This window comes from Diospyros lotus, chromosome 9 (assembly GCF_014633365.1).
Source record: "Diospyros lotus cultivar Yz01 chromosome 9, ASM1463336v1, whole genome shotgun sequence".
In the NCBI taxonomy this organism is placed as follows: domain Eukaryota; kingdom Viridiplantae; phylum Streptophyta; class Magnoliopsida; order Ericales; family Ebenaceae; genus Diospyros; species Diospyros lotus.
In genome coordinates this window covers 12,971,004-12,996,086 of record NC_068346.1, presented here as the reverse complement: position 1 = coordinate 12,996,086, position 25,083 = coordinate 12,971,004, and the positions used below count along the sequence as shown (strand labels likewise).

The 25,083-nt window shown below is 31.7% G+C and overlaps 1 protein-coding gene across 2 annotated transcripts; it reads right to left on the bottom strand.

Moving 5' to 3' along the window:
• Nucleotides 1-8,957: 8,957 nt before the first annotated feature.
• LOC127810214 (uncharacterized) lies at nt 8,958-15,002 on the bottom strand. Of its 2 annotated transcripts, none has more exons than XM_052349554.1 (10): nt 14,837-15,002; nt 14,401-14,596; nt 13,773-13,960; nt 12,360-12,538; nt 11,288-11,572; nt 11,147-11,205; nt 10,997-11,033; nt 10,811-10,882; nt 9,999-10,323; nt 8,958-9,713 (listed from the first exon to the last, which is right to left on the bottom strand). In XM_052349554.1, the coding sequence occupies exons 2-10, from the start codon at nt 14,507-14,509 to the stop codon at nt 9,276-9,278; spliced, it is 1,692 nt and encodes a 563-aa protein (XP_052205514.1). In that variant the 5' UTR covers nt 14,510-14,596; nt 14,837-15,002; the 3' UTR covers nt 8,958-9,275. The 2 variants fall into 2 exon arrangements, with proteins under 2 accessions (XP_052205514.1, XP_052205515.1); XM_052349555.1 differs by having other exon boundaries at nt 14,704-14,852.
• Nucleotides 15,003-25,083: the final 10,081 nt, after the last annotated feature.

Here is a 25,083-nt window from a genome sequence, read left to right as displayed (position 1 = left end):
TTAATTGTTGCAAGAGCCATTGGGAGCTTTTAAAGCCTACAAAAACTAGTCGTTTAAACATATCATAAAGAAATGATCGACAATTTATCAAACTAATCGACAATTTTCTTTGAGAAAATTGAAATTTACTCACGGCCTTGGACAAACAATAGACTTCTTTAGAAAAATAGTCAACTATTTTAACAAGAAGTTGACATTATATAGTGATGGTTGACATTTTTTAAACTTATGTGAAAAGAACAAATAATTCAAATTTTTCATATCGAGAGTTCAATGCAATGGTTGATTGTTTTTACTGAAATGCCAAAAACGGTAGACTATTTTGAAAAAACGATCAACAGTTTTGCCTTTTAAAGAGTGTTTATATTTTGAAAAATATTTTGACACTCTTAACACATTTAATTTTAATATAAATACAAAAAATTGATTTCAAAATAAATACAAAAGATTTTGCATTTGCATACATTGAAAACATATTTATCCTTTGGCATTATTTAGATTTTTCATTTTTAATTTCTAAAGATAAAATATATTTCATTTTTAAATGCTAAAGATATAATATATATCATTTTCAAATTTCAAAAATATAAGATTGCGTTCTCTTTACTGTTTTCAAGTCATTTTTAGTTTTCGATTTTCTAAAATAATAAAAACGCGTTCTCTTTACTATTTTTAAAAATGTATTTTTGAAAACAAAAAAAAAATATAAAGAAAACTCAAAACAACAAAAAGTTATTTTGAGTGTTTTCATCCAAAACAAACTCTAAACTCAAAACACATTTATTTATTTATTTATTCATATTTTATTATTGTAATGGGAAAAATATTATAAAATTCATTAACTTTAAAATGTATATATTTTCAATAATATATTAATATTAAATATTTTTAATTAACTGAATAATTAAATTTATTGAATAAAATATTATTAAAAAATTATTTTTAAAATTTCAAAGAGAACACATTTTCTAATTTTCTATTTTGATAAATAATTTTTCAAAATGACAAAAAGAACACGTTTTCAATTTTCTAAAAACAGATTATCAAAACAAAAAACTGAAAATTGAAAAGCAAAAAGAACACAGGTTTTTCATCATCAAAACACCATTAAAAACAAAACAACAAGATTACTCATTTGAATTATAATACTTGAACGATTTGTATTTCTTACATATATAACCTCAAAATCATAGGAATACATAACCATCAAGGTAGCTACCTATACAAGGTACTACCATCCTCGAGTCCTAGCGTGTAAAGAGGTCATCTATATCATTTGGCTCATTAAAGTTATTGTCTAATTCACTTGCTTGGGGTTTTAGGGTCATTTGGGGTTCACCTGATAGAGTCTCCTCGATCTTGGTTAACCAACCCATTGGATGTCTCATTTTTCTCCAAACCTTGGGTGATAATCCTTATATGTTAAAGGTACTTTGAGTTATTTTTTTGCGAAGTCTTTGTGATATTACGTGACTTTTTCTCTTCACTAGTTTTCTCTTTTCTTTCCCTTCATTAGTTTGATTCATCCTTCTTCTTTCATTCACTAATTTTCTCTCTTCCTTCTTCCTTTCTCTATTATTCTTTATTTTTTTTTTGTTGTCTTATACTTGCTTAAAATCCCTCAAGTGAGAGTCCTTATCTCAATTTATAGGACTTCTCATTTTTTTTATAAAGAAACTAATTAATATGAGAAATTTGTATTTTATTTTTATTTTTAAAGTCTTCAATTTGTGTAAAATGTTCCTATAAATACATGTGAAAATGGAGGAAAAGGAATAGGAATAGGGTCAATGGTCAATAAAGGAATCTTTTGGAAGCCATCTCCAATGTTGTAAGAGGGCTACCCAAGGCAATCCCTCGGCCATGTAGGCGAGCAATGATGCCAGTTGTCGCCATTTGTTGCCCTAGCTGAAAGGGACTCCACATAATTGTGGGGTGCCTGGTGGGTTGGCTTAATTGTCAACTTATTTGCTTGCCTTTATATATATATATATATATAATATTACACACGTATACATACATATATTTAAATTATAAACCCAGTTAATGGGCCAAATAAATTATACTCTAATTTAAATTTAGGCTTTTATTTCCTTAAACTTTCAAATATTTTTAAAATATTTTTAGGTATTGATGGTACTCATATTTCTACTCGTGTGTCAGTTGATGAACAAATTGCATTTCATGGGAGAAAAATTACACCCACACAAACATAATGTGTGTTTGTTCATTTGACATCCGATTTACATTTGTAATCACAAGTTAGGAGTGAAGTGCAAATGATGTAAGAAATTTTCTTGAAGTAGTGAATGACTTGAAAAATAGGTTTTCTATGCCACCAACAGGTAAATATTACGTGGTTGATTCTAGATATACCAATATGTTGGGATTTCTTACTCCATATTATAGAGAGAGTTATACTTTGTGTGATTTTAGGGACAGGTAAATTCCAATAAGTCCTAAGGAGTTATTTAATTATAGACTTTCTTCATTGCACAATGGCATTGAAAACATTTCAAAGTGTTGAAAGCACGCTTTCCCCTTCTTAGAGCCAAGCCTTCTTATGACTTCAAGCATCAAAATTTCAAAACACTTGCCTATTTTGTTGTGCATAACTATATCAAAATTCATAATAGGATGGATTCATTATTCACGAAATATGCAGATCAAAATATTATACTTGGAGTTGACCAAGAAAATAAGGATAAACTTCAAGCAAGTGAAAATATTAGCTTTGATTCAAGTCAAATTGGTCAAGTGAATAATGTTTCGGGATTGAATAACATAACATTTGTGGACAATAATATTAGATAATTATGCGACTAATTTTATTGATTTCAATGTTATGATACAGTATTTTATTAATATAAAATTTTGAATGAGTTAATTTATATATTTCTTAATTTATTTTATGGCCAAATGTTGTAATAGATTTTCATCATAAATATTTGTACAAATGAAAAAAATCAAAATGTTAAAATCAACAACAATTTTTTGAAAAATAAACAATGCAAAACAAAAAAAATAGCTTCTAATTTTATAACAACAAATAACACAAAATGTCTTTTTTTTCTTATTTGATTTGATTGTTGTTGGTTTGTGTTTCCTAATAAGTCCAAGGCAATGACAATTAAATCGAGCATGAATAATCTTCATAGGCTTCAACTAGTAATTGGAGAAATAACCAAATCCAACATCACTTATTGGCAACCCAAATTTAGAAGTCGGTCCATAAGCTGATTAGCCTTTTTTTCTTTGGAGGTAAGATGGGCTTATCCCATTTGCTCAAAAAAGGAAAGCTTGCTTCCCTTTTACCCTAACCTAAACCTAATTATCTCTATATAGTTGGAGTCCTCCTTCCCCCTCGAGGACACGCCGTAAACCTTAGCCATGTGCTCTATTTTGTCGGGACCTCTTAGCCGCCCTCTATTTTCTCTAGTTCAATTGAAGTTTTGTGTTTCTCCCTTGACTACTTTCTTTGACCCTCACTTTTTTGATCCTTTGCCTGCGTTCATCAAACTCCCCCATTTCTCTATGATATTCTTTCTCCTTTGTGGACTTTACTCTGTGTAGAGGATTGGGTTTATTATGATAGGTTGTTATGGGGATCGAGTTTATTTGAAGCTTGGTGGTCATATTCTATGGTGTTGCCTAAGTGGTATGTTGGATATATATGATATGAGCCTTGAGTATCCATCTTTGTGATTGTCATTGGTGACTGAAATGGAGTTCTTTTCATTCCCTTTTATGTTTCAGTTTCCCATGTTTGTTTGTTTTTGTGTTCAATCGTTGCACTAATGTGTTTCATTGTAGGTTTTTTTCGCTCACAATTGGTATCAGAGCCTTGTTAAGCATCTGGGTTGTGCAAGGATTGAACCTTGATCAGAAATCTGTTAGAAAACTTGGGATCGATTGCCCTTAGGGTTTTCATACCCAAATATGAAATTTCTTGATTTCTCTCTACAGGGACTGAGTTGTGGCAAAGGGACCCCATACTCAAGATCAGTAAGCCTTGGGTATTCTCCCTGATGACATGCGTCATTGCACTCGTTGACTAGCGAAAACACATGGATAACCAAAGGTGGCGTGTGGAGGGCAGAGACAACACAAATTTGATCCTCTAGTATCAGAATTTTGTTTCTGATGTTGTGGGGTAACCATTGTAAGATTTAGTTCTTCGTGATTCATCTGTGCTTATTTATTTGCTTAGTATCTTAAATTTGCATATTGAATTTGATTTAACTCTCTAGTTGCTATATTATTGTTAGAATACCTTTTCTTTGTTGAGTCTTTGCATATCTGCTACCTAGGATATTGTGTGAAACTTTGTGTTTTCTTTGATCCTTTTGGTTGCATATTTGTGTTTGTGCATTTTCTTTGTGAACATGACTACACGTCATTTCGAGATGGGGTTTTCAACGGGAAGGGTGATTTTTCTATGTGGCAACAAAAGATGAAGTGTATACTTGTTCAACAAAAAATTTCAAAAGTCATTGATGGCAAATTTGTTGAATCTAGCACTGCAGAACAAAATAAATAATTTGATGAACTTGCATACACTTCAATTATTTTTCACCTCTCTGACTCAATTTTACGAAAAGTTGGTAAACTTGAATCCATTAAAGATCCTTGGAAAAAGTTAGAGGATTTATATTTGACAAAAAATACTCCTAATAAACTTTTCTTACTCGAAAAATTTGTTAGTTTTAAAATTGGCTCCTCCAAGGATTTAGATGTTTTTAACAAACTTGTACAAGACATCACGAATTGTGGTGAAAAGGTTATTGAAAAATATAAGGCAATCATCTTATTAAATGTTATTTTTGATACTTACAAAAAGGTTAAAAATGCTATCAAGTATGGGAGAGACATTTTGATACTTGAAATTGTCAGTGATTCACTTAGAAGTAAGGAGATGGAGTTGGAAAATAAGAGAAAAAATGGTGAGGTTCACATGTTAAGGGGTATATCTTAGTTGAGGAGTTGGGAGAGAGGTGGCAAAAAGAAAGTGAGGAGTAGATCTAAATCTAAGGCACAAGGGAAGGATAAGAAGTGTTATAGGTATGGGAAGACCAGGCACTTCATTAAAGATTGTTATGCTGAGAAAAACAAACAGAATGAGAAATGAAAAGAGAAAGAAGAGGCAAATGCGATCACATCATATGATCCGAGTGATGTTTATATGCTTTTAGATTCTAACTCTACTGAATTGAATGTTACTGTTAAATCTCATGTGCATAAATGGATTCTTGACTCTGGTGCATCATTTCATGTAACATCTCAAAAATATTGGTTTGAAAACATGCACGAATTTGATGGCGGTTATGTTATTGTCTACAGTAACATTCCATATAAGGTCATTGGGATTGGGGACTTCACTATTAAACTTGATACTGGATATGTTTTAAAATTGAAAGATGTCGAGTATATTCCCGAAATGGATAGGAATCTCATTTCAGTAGATGAGTTAGAAAAGAATGACTTGATTGGTAAAATTGAAAATTGCATGCTTAAAATGATTAAAAGAGCTATGGTGGTATGTAAGGGGGTTAGGAGAAATGGTATCTATGTTTCTACAACTAAAGTAGTGGGTGACTCAGGCTCCCACATTGCTTCCATTAACACCGATGACATACACAAATGGCACAATAGATTAGCCCATGTTAGTGTTAAAGGGCTTAAACTTCTTAATGATAAGGGGGTATTTGGGAAGGATTGTGTGTCTAACTTTCCATTTTGTGACCATGGTGTGCTTAAAAAATATCATAAACTGTCATTCTCATCTAATGTGCATAGATCCACAAGGGTCTTAGAGTATATTTATTCAGACCTGTAGAGACCGACTACTAACCCCACATCTGGTGGGAATAGATATTTTTTATCCATCATTGATGATTATTCGAGAAAGGTTTGGGTGTATCTTTTAAAAGATAAATTTGAAACATTTAAGAGTTTTAAAAACTGAAAAATACATGTGGAAACCTAGACAAGTAAAAAGGTGAAATATCTTAGAAATGATAACAATATTGAATTTTCCAATGTTGACTTTGATGATTTATGTAAAGAATGTGGCATTACTAGGCATAAGAATGTTTCTTACACCTTCCAATAAAATGGGGTGGCTGAAAGGATGAATAGGAATATACTTGACAAGGTGAGAAGCATGATGATTAGTTTTGGAATACCTAAATCTTTTAGGAGTGAAGCTATCATGATTGCATGTTATCTAATTAATATAACTCCATCTGCTACATTGAATGGTGACACTCCGCATGAAAAATGGTATGGTAAATATGTTGATTATTCGTTTCTCAAAACTTTTGGTTGTGTTGCTTTCTCTTATCAAAATGAGGGAAAATTAGAACCCAGAGTTAGAAAATGTGTTTTTCTTAGTTATCCAGAGGGAGTTAAGGGTTATAGACTTTGGGATAGAAGACAAAAGGGGGTGAGAATTATTATGAGTAGGGATGTCGCATTTAATGGGATCATAAATGCCTTGTTTAAAATCAAAAAGTGAAAAACAACAAGAAAATGAGAGTAAGAAATCCCAAAAGGAGTTGAGTAGATTGAGTATCCATATTCCTACCACCTCAAGCAAGGTGGAGAGTCAAAGCCAACCCATATTAGATGAGAGGAGAGAGGAAGTAGTAGAAGATCACCTTATTAACCAACAACCATTATTTGACTACCAATTAGCCCGAGATAAAGAAATGAGACCTCACAGAATACCCCAAATGCTAGAATCTGATTTTGACCTAACACGTGCTAGTTATCAAGAGCTAGTTGACAAAGAGCCAAACACCTATAATATGGCCATTAGAAGTGAGCATTTTAAGGAGTGGGTAGAAGCAATGAAAGAAGAGATGAGTTCCCTCTCTAAAAACTAGTCTTGGGAGTTAGTGCCTAAACCTAAAGACAAATCCATTATAGGTTGCAAATGGATTTATAAGGTTAAAGAGGGTACGAGTAAGAGTGAACCTATAAGATTTAAGGTTAGATTAATAGTTCAAGGGTTTACATAAAAGGAGGGGGTTGATTATAATTAGATTTTTTCTCCTGTTGTTAAGTATACCACTATACGTGTCATACTTACATTGGTTGCATATTTTCACTAGAAACTTGAACAACTTGATGTGAAAAATGGTTTTTTGCATGGTATTCTCGATGAAAAAGATTTATATGGCTTAACCTAAATGTTTTGAAGATAAAACGAAATCTAATTTTGTGTGCTTCTTGAAAAAATCTTTGTGTGGTTTGAAACAATCTCTTAAACAATAGTACAAATGTTTTGATTCTTTTGTGCATTCAATTGGTTTCAAAAGAAGTGAATTTGATCATTGCTTATATTTCAAACATCATAATAAAGATTGTGTGTTTCTTTTATTATTTTATTATATGTTGATTATATGCTCCTAATTGGCCTTAACGTGAAGATGATTAATGGCATAAATACTGCTTTAAGTAATGAATTTGATATGAAAGACCTAGGAATAGCTAGACGAATCTTAGGTATAGAAATTGAAAGAAATAGATCAAATTCATTATTGTTTTTGCATCAATCATCTTATGTGTTAAAGGTTTTTAATAGATTTGTCATGCATGATTGCAAATTTGTTTTGTTACCACTTGCTAATCATTTCATTTTGTCTAAAGACTAATCTCTTGCCAACGAAGAAGAAAAGGAATATATGAGCAGAATTCCATATTCTAATGCTATTGGATTTGTGATATACTTAATAGTTTGTACTAGAGCTGATTTAGCTCATGCTACTCTCAGCAGGTTTATGACAAATCCCGATCCCGATCTCAATCATTGGGAAGCTTTGAAATGGTTGCTTAAATATCTGAGGGGTACTTATAATATTGGCTTAGTCTATAAACATTATACTATTAGTGTGAAACTTAAGAGTTTTATTGATCTTGATTATGCGAGTAATAGAGAAAATAAGAAATCTACTTTTTCCTATGTGTTCATTTTGTGTGATTCTTGCATTAGTTGGAAGTGTCTCAACTCCAACATATTGTTGCTCTTTCTACCACCGAATCTGAATACATTGTTGCCATGAAAGTTATCAAAGAAGATTTATGGTTTAAGGATTTACCTATGTGTTTTAAGTAAAAATATGATTGTCTATTCAGATAGCCAATCTACAATCTATTTGTGTAAGAACCCTATTTTTCACTAATGCACTAAGCACATTGATGTTATATTTCACTTTATATGTGATATTGTGTCTCAAGATATTATTAGACTTGAGAAAATTCTCTCAGAACATAATCTTTCAAATATGAGAAATAAGATACTTTCATTAACAAAGTTTAAAAGTTGCCTTACACTTCTAAGTATTGGTAAAATCATGTAACATCTCCAATTTGTTTGATATGTTATATTGACGGTCAATTATGCGTATACTATTGTGTGTTGGTCTTATTGAAATTAAGGTTGAGAATGTATTTTTTTTTTTTATTTGATTTGATTGTGCTAGCCCAAAATTACCATAAACTTCTTTCAATAATCTTTTCATATATCCAAATACTTCTTATTTTTAATAACTATCACTTCAACCTTATAAAATATATATGGTCTTGTACTTTTTTATATATTTAATTTTATCTTTTCTTTACTATACTTACATTTGACACACATTAAGTTAATGATCCAACATTTTATAAATGACAAAAATGATCTTAGAACGATCTAGTAAAACGTCTCTTCAAGAGAGTTTCTACATTCTACAATAGATAACATGCTGGCCACGCTGTTTTAACTTTCACTTATCTGGTCACCCTTTTGCCTTAGTTAAGGCATTATGCAAATACCAGGGAGTCCTGAGATTTTGCCATGTTCCAGGAAGTGAAGACGGAAACGTTTTGAGAATGATAAGGCAAGATAATGGTCGATAATAATTCTCTTTACTAAAGCAGTTAGCGTATATATGGTTGAAGAAACAATATCAACGGTTATGAATACCACCAATCCAATCAATCTTAATGCCAAGCCAACGCCAATGCCAAAGCTGCAACCATCTCGAAGTAGAGAAGTTCAGTTCTCTAAATTCTAACATAGATGGAGCCAGCACAACTTAAAAATTGACAATATATAGAGACCAAGAGAACTGCTTATCTTTTACTATACAAGATGATCAACCAGAAACCGGATAATTTGTTAACACTACTAGCTGCCCAGAACTCAAAATGGCGCTTCGCCCCACCTTGGTTCCTTGCTCAGGTTGAAGTAAACCCACAAATCTAAATCTCTATATTCGTTTTCTACGCTAGACTGCACTCCTTGAAGGAGTTGTGCTCCTCGACGATGCATCAAGGTTGCTGCTGCTCTTGCAGCTGTTCTTGTAGCTGCAGCTGCCTTTTATTTGGGACGATATGTTCGCAAACACTTCCTCCCTTCGGGGGCGGTTTGCATAGAGTAACCAGAGGGCGAGACACAGCATGAGTCCTACCGAGATTATGGCCAGTCCAGCATTTACTGTTTGCAGATGGTGCTGCAGGGGAGGGCAGTGAGACGAGGTGATGTTCCTGAAGGTGTCACGTACAAAATTGCAATCCTGGAGACTTAGCAACGGTGGAGCATAGAGCTGAAGGGCAATGCTTATGTTAACAGCTGCCACCATCTGCGTGTACATGTCTGTCGTCACCCTCCCAACGCTAGTGCACAAACCAGATGGTGATCCTGTGCAAATGAAATCCTGCCAGACCTGTAAAAGTATATTCGACAAGTTATATATAGCTCATTTTGAAGTTACACCTTGATCTCTTAAACAAGCTCACGGTGAAGCCAATCTCCGATCCAAGATCTTAACAAGGCATTGAAATTAAATTTACAAGACTTCCATTTTCAACGTATAAGAAAAACAGCAGTTCATCTCCATCGATCTTAAGATCAAGACCAAGTTGAACAGTTTCAAAAATCTCTACATGAACACTAGTATACCTAAAAATAGAGCAATGATAAAAATAAATCATAAGAAAAGACCACGTACCAGAGATGCATTAGTCATAGACACCTCCAAGGGTGTGCACTGGCGAGCTTGTAGTTGATTGTCGTATGGATAACAAAGTGGTGACATCAAAGGCCCGGACTGGTTGTAGTAATAAGGGTAGGCCTGTGGAGGCGGGTTTGTGTTTGCAAAGGTGTATATGAATTGGTTGACAATATTTACTATATCCACGGTGACTTGTTTACTCTGAATAAGAGTCCGATTTGTGGTTCTCTCATCAACACATGGAAGGATGTTGCTAAGAGCAGTCTCTGCATGGGGATTATCTACCCATTCTCCCATAGCCATACAAGTATCAGAAATTGCACTGAAACAGATCATAATTTGTAATGTCCAGTCAGTACATTGGCTTAGCTTATTCTATGATGATTTGTATTGTCCATCACAAATTAGAATAATAAACTAAATAGTTTTGGAAACAATTGCCAGAAAAAAGGGAAATGAGCAATGGCAGATCTAGAAAGATAAGAAAATTGAATGAAAATCCACAGCTTAGTAATGAAAAGATAACTGGCTTTAGCATAAGGTCAACAGAGAATCCAGATATGTAAAACCAACTGTTGATGCGGCTGTAAAGAAATTACACCTTCCAAGGCACCATTGAAGCATCCCATATAGATTTGGGGGGTAAATAATCTTGTACCATCCTTTTACCATAAAAACATTAACATATTGCAGGAGTAGGACAGTTTGAAAAAGAAAACTGTCTTTTCTGGTCCATTTAATAGAGGTATTACCACAGGGGAAGGAAAGTTGGAAGCATAGTAAGGAATATATATCGTTAAGAACCTTACTTGTTGAGTATTACAAAAGTGCCACAAAGAATGAATGTGACCACCACGAGAAGCCATCCACTAAAAATGAATCTGCATCAAATTGAAGGTAAAATCAGATACTGAATTATGGAGGAATATCCCACAAGGAAAACATTGTTCGCTCTATAAAAGTGGAAGAAATCTACCAATAACTAGAAATCTTACATGTGAATTGCATGTTTGTGCCCAAGGAGGGATAGTACTGCAATGAAAAAGCAATAATGTTCAAGATCAAAATAGCCAAGAGATATCAAATCAAGATGGCAAAATCAACTAGCAAAAAAAAGGTCAATGCAGATTTCCAACAATACATACAAAGACCAAGAAGAGTTAGAACAAGCATCAATGCAGCAACAGTGATCAACGACGTTCGCCTGCATTTATATTTTTTTTGCCTGTCAGTGCCATTGGTTCGATGGAATAGCTAAAGAATAATACTAAGTTCATGAATTTTACACTAGGTCGAAGACTCTCTCTATTTTTTTGGAATTTTCACTTGTCTTCTCGCTCAGAGTATCTGCTGCAGTGTCTAGATCCACACTCAACTTGTCAATTTCATCTTTGACATCTGAAGGAAGGTAAACCTGGGTTACATTAATACTTTTTGCAAGTATTAGATACTCCGTGACATTTCTCAGCGTCTGAACAGCATAGTCAGATTGATTGACAACAAACTTCAGTGTGTGCATCGCTTCATCATGGAAATCATCCTGCCCAACAGAGAGAAGTATACATCCAATCCTGGGCAGTGTAAGATCATGTGTCAGTGAAAGATACATTGGGCTCATGGAGAAAAAAAAAAACGCAAGACACATGGGACACCAAATTCTCCATTTGACAAGTGGAATGCCAAGCAGAGGTGATGCCGTGAATGCCTCAAGAAAGGAAATAACAACTGAATGTACAATCAGTGTCCATATGAAAATTTGAATGGAAATGGAAAATTTTAAAAGCTGTTCCAGATTCCGAGAAGATATGCATCTTTATGAAAACATAAACTTCAAGAAATTCACAACGTAAGTGACAATATCACTAACATGAGAAAATAAAGGGAACCAAAAAAATTATTAAGTAATAACATTAGCAATATTACTAACATGAGAAGAGCACCATTCATGGGGAGGCAAACCTATAAGGCTACTTACAATGAAGATCATCACAAAAACAAAAAGGAGTCTAAAGGTTGCTCCCTCCAATCCACATCAAAACAAAAACATAAATAATTCCCTAACCATATGAATCTCATTCCTACGCCTTCAAAAGCACTACTATTTCTTTCTCCAACATCATCAGAGTATGCTATCAAGCATATACAGTTTTGTATACAAGGACATGCATGCTAAGTGCACCCACACTGATTCCCATGGATGTCAGTAACATTCACTTACCAAATTGCTTTTTGAAAAACAACAGTCAAACCAGATATGGAAGAATTAAGATATTTGCAAAGAATTAAAGTCAATAATGAACCGGTATGAATATTGAATAATAGTACTACTAGCTTGAAGTTTGGAGTTCAGATGAATACGCTGCAGCACATGTGAAGACGACAAGCAGTATCAGACATATTCTCTGCAATAAGCTTGATCCTTCCCCTTTGACTTTTATTCTCCATCCACAGCAATGATGTACAACAAGAGCCACACCAAAGCAAACAAACCAGAGCACAGCCAAAATAAATCCGAAGGCACCTGTAAATCCAACCGACTATGGATAAAAGTGGTCAGAATGATGGGCAGAATTTTTTTTAGCTGTTTCATAGACATAAATGCTTGAGCTGTGCATACTAGGACACAAACCAAGGACAGAGAACTAGGAAAAATAAGTCTCTAGTCTTGCCATCTTTACAAATACAATTAAACTTCCCTAGACACAACCTCAAAATTGAGCTAGATGACAAGGCCAATATTCACTGCAGAAACTGTCTCGTGTTAAGTGAAGTGTATATTTTTTAAAACAAAGCAACTTAACCACTATCAAACTACCATCTTCCTGAGCACCAAAAAATCCAAAATTGGAGATTCCACAAATGCTTGTATTTTTGAGTTATATCAATATCATTAGGATTCCCTTTTTCTATAATCAAATCATTCCCATTCGTTGGTTCTTATACCAAGGCTTTAACTAAATGTAACTGTCACTGTAATTGTTAGTAACAGACAAGATTTGAGAATGAAGATACCAGTCAATGCAACGACAAATGTGATTATTCCAACTATGTTGAGTTTCATGCATTCTAGTTCACTCGGGAAAAAAAAAAACACCAATTGTTAATCTCAACAATCTGATTTTGATATTAGAATATATTAATTAACTGTCCCAATTCCTATCTCTAATTAAAAAAGTTACACTGGGTAACGAGCAGCAGAGAATGTCCACGTGTACATGAGTACCATGCATATGAAACTATTAAGCAGGTCACAAGACATTTCTTTGAGTTCATATGCATCCATTCACAAGGTTCTGTTTATTGTGATTAGCCTATTGGACAAAATGCTTCTTAAAATTTTTTAAATGACACGATTTCTTAATTCCAGGAACTCTGAAGGACCTTCTACATGTTTTGATTTTTCCAATAGGAAATCCTATGATTGGCCTTCTCAACAACAAAACACATCAGGGAGCCGAGACACCAAAAACAATTGAATCCGACCCTTTTAAGAAAAAATCTGCAATTTGTAAGTACCTATGCTGTTTATGAGCTGTGTTTTTCCAAGAATGTTTCTATTCCCAGTACTGACCTACAATTGACATGAACTTGGCAAAAACAAACCTGGATCCTCTAATTCAATAGAAAACTAAAGTTAGTTCACCATTACAGAGGAAATACTTTGAGATCGTATCAGAATTTTCATCTCCATAAATCAAGAATTAAGTTTTGCTACAGAGCTATAACCAGACCAATCAAGTTACCATCTCAAGATGAGGAAACAGCACTTACTGCCCAGTAATGCTTATTGGCAATGTCCCATCCACCTCGATATCTTTTAAACCCATGAAGAATGTCCACCCTCTTTGTCCTATTCGCTGCTAACACAAGAGTGCTTGCTGGGGGGTTGCCACCAGGGCCCAGAGCTTGCTCGGTGGCACTCAAGATGCCATCTTTCCATTCCCCCAAATTCCCCTCTCCTACGTACAAAATGCCAAAATAAAAGACAACCCAATTACTACAAAATCAGTTCTAGCAGTAGAAAATCCGAGAAACGAATACCATTGTTCCATAAAACACCAAGCAATACCCATTCAATAATACATATGACGCATATATCAGTTTTCAATCTTGTAATCAACGAAAGACTTGCCAATCAAATTCTTCCATCAAAAGCCAACCTAACCTAATTCTCATACTATAACATAAAAGGCAAGGAAAACAATTCCATGATTCCAATAAAGCAAAAGCACCAGACCAGACGATAACCATTTCAGCAAGCAATACATTTAATCCCTTATCGGTAAAACTTGAAATCAAAGAAAAACTCGTTACTTAAAAATCTACCAGATCAATTTTAAGTCACCATCCTCAGATAACAACAAAACAATACTCATTTCAGGAACACACGTAAACTCACCTAAGATGGGCTTGAGAGGATCTCTGAGAGGAGAGACAGCTGAAATGGAAAAGAGAGAGGTTGAAACGGCAGTGAAGAGGGCGAACTGGGTCACAAAGAAGATCTTCATCTGCGCGGGGCTTCTCTGCGAATCTCAGAGCCACAACCGCAGTTGAAGGGATTCCATCCCAAGATTTGGCTCCTTCTACTTCTACACCTAGAGAGAGAAAGCAATAAACCCATTATGATACATACACATAGATAGGAGGAAAAGGGTGCAAAGGAGCAGAAGAGATCCTAGGCTAGACACCAGAGACTTGGTACCATTTCAACTACATGCATCTATATGGGAGGGAGAAAGCATTTCGCATGAACACATATGGCCAACACTATATATGTAGATAGATAGATATTCATGTGCATATGTAGAGAGAGAGAGAGAGAGAGAGAGAGTCACATGGAGGTTTGATGGGGAGACGGAAAAGGCGGGTGTGTGTGAATGAATGAACGACCTCACCGCCTCACTGTGATTGAATGAATGAACGAAGCAAAGCTGAAGTGCTATTCCACTTCCACTTTTTGTCCTCTCACTCACTCTCGCTTTTTCTTTTCTTTTTCACCAATCAATCAATTATTCAATTAATATAGTCAGATTTGCTTCCTCGTTAAATCAGCGCCGCGTCCCTTCCCAGTCAATGAATCCGGCGGATTTGTTAATCCTCCTACCAAATTCCCATTTACCAGATTGCCACTAGCGTCGGAGGGAATTACCATTTCCAGAGCATTCATTCTCCTTTTTTTCCGTTTTGTTTTTCTAGATGGAAACAGCGGTTTTGGGGAGAAGGGCCGACGGTAATTCGAGTGAAGCTGGAAGCCCTTTATGGGAATTTCGGATCTCAGAGTCACAGAAACAGAAGCGGCAAGGCAAGACGTGACGTGACGGGCCTGCCTGATCCCACTGTATGGATGGATTAAACTCAACGAATCAGATTAGTTACTTAATTTGATAAACTAAATAACATTTATTACCAAGGAACGGTTCGGTTGTACCAGTGGCAGGAGGACTCATGTGCGGGCAGGTGCACCGATCAGAGGTGGGACCCATCAGGATCCTCTACTTCTGTTATCTCTTTCTTCCTTTTCCACTTTCTCGTTTGGTAATAGTAATTCAATTCCTGGTGGTGGAAGCACCGAAAGAATTAAATACAATAAAATGGAAATGGGAGCAAATATGCTCCGTAAGGAATCTGAGAGCCAGTTGTCACGGGCAGCTCGTTCATCCTTCTTAAGTTGCTGAAGATGCCCGGTTATCCTTCTTGGGCAATAAGCGTAAATAATGTTACTTTGTATGTTAAAAGGTTGTAAATTTGTATTCACACTTAATATATATTAAAATAATATTATAAATTATGATTGATGACGATATCATTAATTATGTAGCATCTCCTTATTGAATGAGACTAAGAAAATCATGTGTTATTATTTTCTTTACTTAATACCTCTTCCAATAAAAATATGACACATAAATAATAACATTGTTATCAATCATGATTCCTAATATTACTTTAGCTTTTACAAAAATTTGGATACTATCTTAGTGCATGGTTGACTTATCGACACTAGAAATCATAGTTTGTGACTGAAACTTGACTTGCTCTAGCTCTTCTAACTAAGTTTGTTGTCACTTTTGTTTGGTCTCAAGAGTGATGATTAATGACTCTTTATCTATAAGATGAACTTATAAATAAATTTCATGTCACAAGGTTTATAATATCTCAAATTTTTAAGATAAATTAAAAAATTATGATTTGTCACTTCAAATAAATAAAGGGAGTCTAATGGTAAATTTGTATTGATTTGAGGCTATTTTGGGCAATTTGTCAAGAAGTTTTATATGATGCAATTTTTCAAAGTATAAGGGGTTTTAGTGTAATTTTTTTAAAATTATTGAGAGCTTTTACGTAATTCCTAGAAATTTTTTAGGCTTAAATGATAACTTAAATTGTAGTGGGTTTAAGCATAATGAATAAAAGTCATAAGTCTGACATATCAAAGGTAGAGGGACAACAAAATAAGGATAAATTAGAATTTAACAAATTGACGGGCAAAAAATGTAATTTTAGAAAAATCTAAAACTTGCTGGGCAACTTGCACTGCCACCATGGTTGGCTGAATCTTGAGGATTTGACCTAAGTGTTAATATTTGTGATTCAAAATATATTGATGTATTTTATTTGTATTACATTTGTATTTCATGTGGGTTTATTTCATTTAAATTTGTGTATATGTATATAAATAAAGTAGGTTGGATATATAATATAATATGGGCCGATTTCATTGTGGGCTGTTAATTGAAGCCCAAGCTCATGTTTATGTTAAGCCCATAATTTCTATTATGTATCCATTGGCCCGTGTATATATATAGTTGTTTTAGGGCAAATGAAAGGCAAGGAGTATGAAGGCAAATAGAAGGCACGAACAGAGGCAACGCGCAAGAACAGAATGAGGAAGATCGAAGGCACTTTCTGTTAATAAGAACCAAGAAGAAGACACAAGGTATTTCGGATCTCGTCCCTAGTAAGTGTGTATCACTTGGGGCTTTATTGTTTGGGAGTGAGATTGAGTTTGAGTGCATGTGTTGCTCGGGTATTTGGGGCTTTATACTCTAGTTTGTTTTGGTTTCTTGTTTTTGGTTTAGTTTCTGATTTGAGAGTGGTCGAGAGGATCTTGTGCGTGTATTGTATAAATCTCTTGATTATTATTTTAGTGGATTGACTAGAGGTGGAGCCTCTGCCGTGAGTAGGATTCATTCGAATCCGAACACGTATATCTCTTGTTCTTGGGTGCGTCGTGTTGTGATGTTCGTTTCTGTTTTGGCTTCCGATTTCGTATCGTTTCTTGGTATTCTCTTGGTCTTGGCTGTGTAGTTGTGTGTTGATTTACACAAGTGATTTCTCAACACTAAGGATGAAAATTGAGGGTTGGGGCAATATGGACAATAGAGATATGCTATATAAAAATCGAAAGGTTTGACTAAAAATTTAGAGATAAATTGATTATTATTATTATTATTTTTTTAATAATTTAGATTTCGAGTTTTGCTCGATTAGTCGTAAAGACAGGCGGTCTTCCTCCCTAATTTGTTAGTTGGATAAATTTGAATGCGATCACGACCTATATACACAGAACAAGACATTCAGTTTATACATCTACATGCAAGGGCTAGATCTAGGGAAGGACTGACCCCTAGATCTATAAGCCATTTCAACTCTCCCCTTCCAAGTAGTCAAATTTGCAAGGGAGGGCTAAATCTGGGGGGGTTACAGCCCGTGTCTACCTCCCCTAAATTCGCCCCTATCTACATGGGATAAATGCCATAAAAAAGATTTGATCATTGATACTCTGTCACCATGTGAAACTTTATATGCCTTATTGCTGAGCGATGCCTGTGGGGGTGACAAATTGACCATGTTTTAATTGGTCTTGTGGGGTTTTAACATAAGCCTTTTGTGAAGGAGATCAAAAGAATAAAATTGAGAGAGAAAAAAAAAAAAAACACATTTTAAGCAATTTTTTAGACTCATCAGAAAGTCAAGAAACCTGTCAAAAACCCAATTTGATGAGGTAACAATGCTTAAATGACTGGGAAATGAAAATAAAAAGAATAAGAGATAAAATGAGGGAGAAGAAAATATGACGAAATAGCAAAGTAGTAGTTGTTGATGATGAAAAACTCAGTGATCAGGGATTGATAGCACGGGCTCATGGGACCATGCGACGGTAAGATACGAAGAGCGTGGCCTTGTACATGAGATGAGCTGGGACCATGTGCTAGGCAGAAAATAAAGAAAAATAAAAAATATAAAAAAAGTAAAATGAAGAAAAATTTAGAGAAAAAAATGGAAAAAGTTATATAAAAATAAAAAATATTTGAAAATATACCAAATGTTCTAAAAACATTTTAAGATTTGAAAAATAATTTCAAAAACGTCGAGACCATAAACAAGCAGTCAGAATTTAATGTCGATATAATTTTTTTTTTTCAATTCTCTTTAACATAATCAAAGAACAGGATAAGAGTGTTTTATTTGCATTTGCATAATTGACATAAAATACGAAATAGCATGGTATTATGTTGAATAATATGAAATAAAGTGTAGAAAAATAGTCTTACACATGTCGGTTTGTATTTTTTAAAAGTTTATGCAAATGTGTATTCTTAGATATTCTAATGTTATTTGTTTGTTGAAATTGGTCTTATGTAGCATTACGTCGATTGTATAACATTATATTGAATAATATGAAATAAAATGTGAAAAATGGTCTTACACATGTCAGTTTCTATTTTTAAAAAATTTATATGAATGTGCATTCTTTGATATTCTAATACTATTCTTTTGTTGAAATTAATTTAACATAGAATTATATTGATTGTATGGTATTATCTCAATAGAGTATAGAAAATGGTCTAACACGTGTCGGTTTTTATTTTGGAAAGATAATGTGAATATGCAATTTGTGATATTTTGATACTATTCATTTATTGAAATTGATTATTCATGTCATATATCTCGTACAAAAATGTCTCTAAACATATAATTTACCTAAAGGTCTGTTTGATTATATTACCTATAATTTAATTCTAGGTAATATTATCTAGAAAACAAAAACACCTCACTCCCTTAGAAAATGAATTCAATAGAAAGAACCTTTAAATGCTTGTACCATACATATTTTTTTCATAGAAAAGTTAAGAGCGTTTGATTGCTTTCTACAGAAAATGTATAATAATTACATATTTTTTATAGTAAATATGTGCAATCAAACGCACTCTAAATGTATATTTTTTTCTATAAAATGTACATAAATATATATATATATATATGTAGATATGACAAATAATCTGCAAAAGAAAGTATTGGTTTATGACCAAGTTATGAAAATAACAAATTTATTTCTTAAAGTTTTATATTCAATTGCATGTTTATAATTCAATATTTTCAAATTTGTACTCTATTTTATTGTATCCAAGACAAATTTATATTAATATTTGGAATCAACTGGAATGTATATATATTAGAAGTTTATGCTTCATTTTAGGTTCAATTCATATGTTAGATTCTAATTATTTGCCTTAACCTTGTTTATTTGATGTTACTATATTATTAAGAGGGTAAAAAGATAAATTTTGAAAAAACTTAGGGTCAAAGTGTAATTAAAAATCTTAATTAAAAATATTGATAATTAAAATTAACCAATATTTTTATTTTTTAGTTATAACGAGTAAGTATAAGTTTTAACAAAATTAACCATTATTAGTTGATGAGTTGCTCGATATTAACCTAAAAACTGATTAATAACGTTTTAAAAAGTACATGGTAAACCACATATTTTAACCAAAATTCAAATGTGTTGAAAGAAATTTATATAGCTTACACCAAGTGTATAAGATAAAGTTTGAAAATTTTAGTAGATTCATAAATCTACTTAAATATTAATATTTTATTAATTAAAATTAATATTTGATCTTTAACATTTAATATTAACCTAATCAAAGTTCAACACTTTGCTAGTTTGCCTATGTTTGTTAATCCACCAAATTTCTCAAACACAAGTCTCGATCGTATAAAACTATGGTGTTCATAAGTGATCAATAACCAAATAATACATTTTTAAAAAAAAAAAATTCACGTTACCTCTTATATTTCTCTTTCAAGATAAATTTATTTGACATCTCTCATCAAATAAATTTATTTGACATTTTACAGATAAAATCTAATTACCTATATGCCCTTTATAGGATAGTTAATGTTATTTAATACATTTTAAAAATTTAAAATTATTAAAAGAACTTATTCATTTAAGTATTATAATTAATATTATTATTTAATATATTTTTAAATTGTCATATATTTTTGACAATTTTTAAAATTTAAATGAAATTATTCCTTTCATTGATTTTTTAATTTTAAATTTCTCTCTCTCTCTATATATATTTTATTAACTAATATAATTTCTTTCACCAATTTTTAAATTATTTTATTCAATTTTATATTTTATTATCTATTATGAAAATATGTTTTTTTCATTTTTAATTATCTAGGTGAAAATATTATAATTCCAACAATAATTATTTCTACTTTTTAACCTTTTTTAAATCTATTTTTAAAATGAATTTAAAAATAAAATATTATTTTTAATTTTTATTTTTTTGACAATTCATATTAATCATAAAATACTATTTTAATTATAAGTTTGTTGTTGATGTTAGCAAACATTTTTAAATGAATTTAGTAATAAGAAAATTTTGGTAAAAAAACTCTTATCTTGATACTTATTATATGTATTAACAAACATATAAAAAGAACAAATATAATTATCAGTGAATTCTAAAAAATTTAATAAACAATCTAATAAAAATCTTGAAATTCTTCTCAGTTTTATCTTGATTATTTCATATCTTAATTCAGAAAGTATTCTAAATTTATTTTGTTCATTTTAACAAACGCCCCTCTGAGGTATTTGACTTAGCTCGACTAATCCCTAAGAACGAGTAATCTTTTTTCTTGATGCATCTATTAAGTAAATTTAGATACAGACATAATTTATACAAATTTAAAATTAAACATTCGATACAATTCATATAAGACTTATTTTTAATTTTATTGTTGCATTTGAACTATAATTCTACCTGTCCTTTAAGCTTTGATATTTTGTGAAATTCCATATACTTTTCCGGAAGGCGCAAATACTGCATTATTGATAGGGTTGGCACGTGACTACACACATAGCAACAGAGACCCACACTTGACGACATGCTTTTCGTGTCTCGGGCGCGGGGGGCGGGGGGCCCATCATTCATGAAAAGGCAGAGGACACTTTTCTTTTCTTCCAAGGTAAATTCAAGAAAAATAATTAATAAATAATAATTTTAATTAATAAATTAACGTAATATGGTGAATTATGAGCTGTGTGTGTAGTGTTGGCATTAGGCTATTGGCTTGACCTAATCCACTCTTCATTGCAGCTTGGTTTGGTTAACGTCTCCATCAAAATTTGGGAGCCGAAAGAAAGGAAAAAAGCAACGCGACGAAACCGCCACTGATTTTGCTTTGCTTTGCTTTATATCCATCCATCCTCTCAACTTTCTCCCCGTATCTTTGGGAATCGACAATTAATAAATGTAGATTATTGATGGGATATTTAATAATAATAATAATAATAATGGAGTTGCTCTAATTATAAGAGAGATGAAATATAAAAAAAAGAATTATGATATTTATATATCACTTATATGTATTTTAAATTATATAATACACATAAATAACATAAATATCTCTCATTTTATTGCGCCTCAGCATCTTGGATGAAGACATTTTAGACATTGAAATATCATTATGCAACTTAAGATGTATATCATAATGTATCAATAGTAATTTTTTAAAAAATACTATTTGAAATTTCATTTCTATTAGTTATTTTTAATCAAATAAGACTATTAATTTAAATATAATCAGTATAGTCAAGTTTAAATTAAAAAAATAATTTTAAATTTAGTGATAAATATATATATATAATTATTTGTATATTTTTATATTTCTAAGACTAGTAGTAGATTGGAAGGTCCCAATTGGACTACTGGATTCCAATGAAACAAAAGAAACACACAAAGCAGACGGAAAGAAGAGAAAAGTTAAAAAAAAGAAAAAAGAAAAAAGAGAAAAGTTAAGAAAAAGAGAGGATTGGCTTCTTTATCCCAACATGCGAGCTTTAATTGTTTTGTCGCTATTTGTTAGTTCTATCAAATGTCACGTTTTAACTTTTGGATATGTCCTTTTCATTTATTTATTTCTATTCAAGCTAGCAATTGAAGTGGGGGAAACGTTACTAATAATTAAATTAGAGAAAATAATACCCATTTTTAAGTTAAATCAATTATTTATTAAAATAATATTTTTTAATATAAATAAGATAAAATTATATTAAAATAAAATTTAAATACTTTTCCGATCAAGATATAAGTATTTCAAAATTTTTATTAAACTATTTTATTTAATTTTTTGAAATGCATTAGAACATATATGAAAAAACTAAAATAAATTTATCGGAAAGATGAGAGATAAATTTATCTGAAAAAATTCAGATAAGAAGTCACGTAATTTCTTTTTCAATGGTTATTAGATAAATTTAATAAATATAATAAAAAATACTTATCTAGAAAATAATACCCATTTTTAAGTTAAATCAATTATTTATTAAAATAATATTTTTTATTATAAATAAGATAAAATAAAGTTTAAATACTTTTCAGATCAAAATATTTAGATCAAAATATAGAATGATCAAGATAAAAATAATAAGTATGTCAAGATTTTTATTAAATTATTTATTAATTTTTTTAGAAAGCATTAGAACATATATGAAAAAACTAAAATAAATTTATCTGGAATATGAGAGATAAATTTATCTAAAAAATCTCATATAAAAAGTCATATAATTTCTTTTTTAATGATTGTCAAATAAATTTAATAAATATAATAAAAAATAGTTATCTGTAATACTTTTCATATTCTATTTTTTTGAGTCTATATATTAATTAATAAATACTACCTTCTTAAAACGTTAGAGTTTCGTCATCTATCTATGTCTTGGCTTAATTACTCATGTTATAGTCATGCTTGCCCTTAATGACAATTAAAGGCCGAAATTATGCATGGGATCAAACTTAAAACTCATAATTTCTCCCCAAAATTTTCAAAGATTTTGTTTCGGTTTCCAAACCAAACTTTCCTTTTTCAAAATCTCTCATTTCTAAATTTTACTTTAGAAACCAATTTCCACCGACCCCTTTCAAAACCAAGCTAAATTTTTAGGGTTCTTCATTTAGTTGTTGAAAATATTTTTTTTTAGTTTTTAATCTTAATTTTATAAATAAATATGTGTTACCCGTATTATATTTTTTAAAAAACAAGAACGTTTATTTCTATAAAATTCAGAAAATAATTTGATTCTTTACAAATATGTACAGAAACTAAAACCCATTTCTGTAACTTTCAAAACAAAAACTTGCACATCTATCTGTTGGGGATTGTACCACAAAAGGATGCATCCTTCCTATATATATATATATATATAGATCGTCTTAGACAATAACTATAGAAAAAACTGATGTAACTCCCAATAACTGACCATGACTTCCCATAACTATATAAAAAAAAAATTAAGTTTAATTTCTAACACTATTACATTACAAGATCATACCAACATGCATAATCTCATGGATTTCGATCAATGGCTACTATGGATTGTATTTGGAAGGTTTGAATCGTCACTCGTTGGTGCTAAAGCAGCTGTTGTTGGATCCCATATTTCTTGTTGCTGGAAATCTGTGTTGTAATGTTAGACGATTGTGTGAGCCAATGTTACTGTTTATTTTTTTTTACTCACCAATTTAAGACTGTTTTGTCGTTGCTTTTGGTATGATTTCTTGGCTTTGTATATACATCCTATGAACTGCAGCTTCCTACATCTCTTTTTATATTCTAATAATATAAAAGAAAAACAATCATTCTTCAAGTTGATATTGACTTTAGAGGCGTTTGGTACAAGAGAAATTTTAAGATTTCTAAGAATGTTAGGTTGGGAATCTGTATTCCCATGTTTGGTACAACTTTTTTATAAAAAGAATCTTGAAAAATAAAATTTTCAAGAATAATTTTTAAGCAATTTTCCCCCAAAAAGATTTTTATGGAGGGTTAGGAATCCAAGTTTTCTATGGACTTGGAAATGTTTTTAACAAATAAAAAGACTAAAACACCCCCTTACCCTTTTATAATCCCATACAAACATATTATATATATTATATATTAAATATGAAAACATATTATATATATTAAAGTAGATATTCATGCAATCATATATATTATTATGTATATATATATATTATACATATACATAATACGTAAAAAAATAATATTTTTTTTTATTTTCTAAAGATATTATGAGTCCCAATATTTTATATAGTAGAAGAAATTTATCATTTTTAAATAAAAAATTAAATAAAGATAATTTTGAAAAAAGAACATGAATTTCTAAGAATATTACATTTAAACAAAACATAAGAATGTAAGATTTAAAAAAAAAAATACTTAACATTCCTAAGAATGTTTAAATTTATCTAACATAGACTGTAAGAATTGCATAAATCCTGAGAATCAAAGATTTTCAAAATATTCCCAAAATTTATAAATCCCAAAAATTTAAAAACTTCTCCTATACCAAACGCTCCCTTAAATTCATTTGCACCACGTGCCATGTGATGTTACAGACGTGCGAATGAATATATAATTACTAAATGTGTTTATGGATACATGCCTCGTGCTTTGCCTAATTAAAACACAGTTTACATGCTGAGACCTGACGGCTGAAGCACTATTTTTACTGTTGACACCCGTCCATCCTTAGTGAGCTAGGCACCACGCAAACCCAATTACAATGTTTGTTACCATCAAAACTTTGCTCGTGTGATTGTCAAGCTGACAAAATTACAAGAATCGCAACCCAAGTCTGAAGATTATGAGCATCGTTATAGAGTTCAGGATGACCAAATCTTAAAGGTGGACTGACTCTAAGATAAAGATGGCCCACAAATGCTTGGCCAGCCTATGGATCTCATTTGCAAGTTTAAGGCCCAAGCGAGGCCCA

Bases quoted from the DNA above. Each gene is read 5' to 3' on its own strand.
- LOC127810214 (XM_052349554.1), bottom strand. From the start codon at position 14,509: ATGAAGATCTTCTTTGTGACCCAGTTCGCCCTCTTCACTGCCGTTTCA. The intron at 11,034-11,146 runs GTATGTATTGTT...TTTTCATTGCAG, and splicing joins TCTAACTCTTCTTGGTCTTT to TACTATCCCTCCTTGGGCAC. The intron at 9,714-9,998 runs GTACGTGGTCTT...ATACTTTTACAG, and splicing joins CTATGACTAATGCATCTCTG to GTCTGGCAGGATTTCATTTG.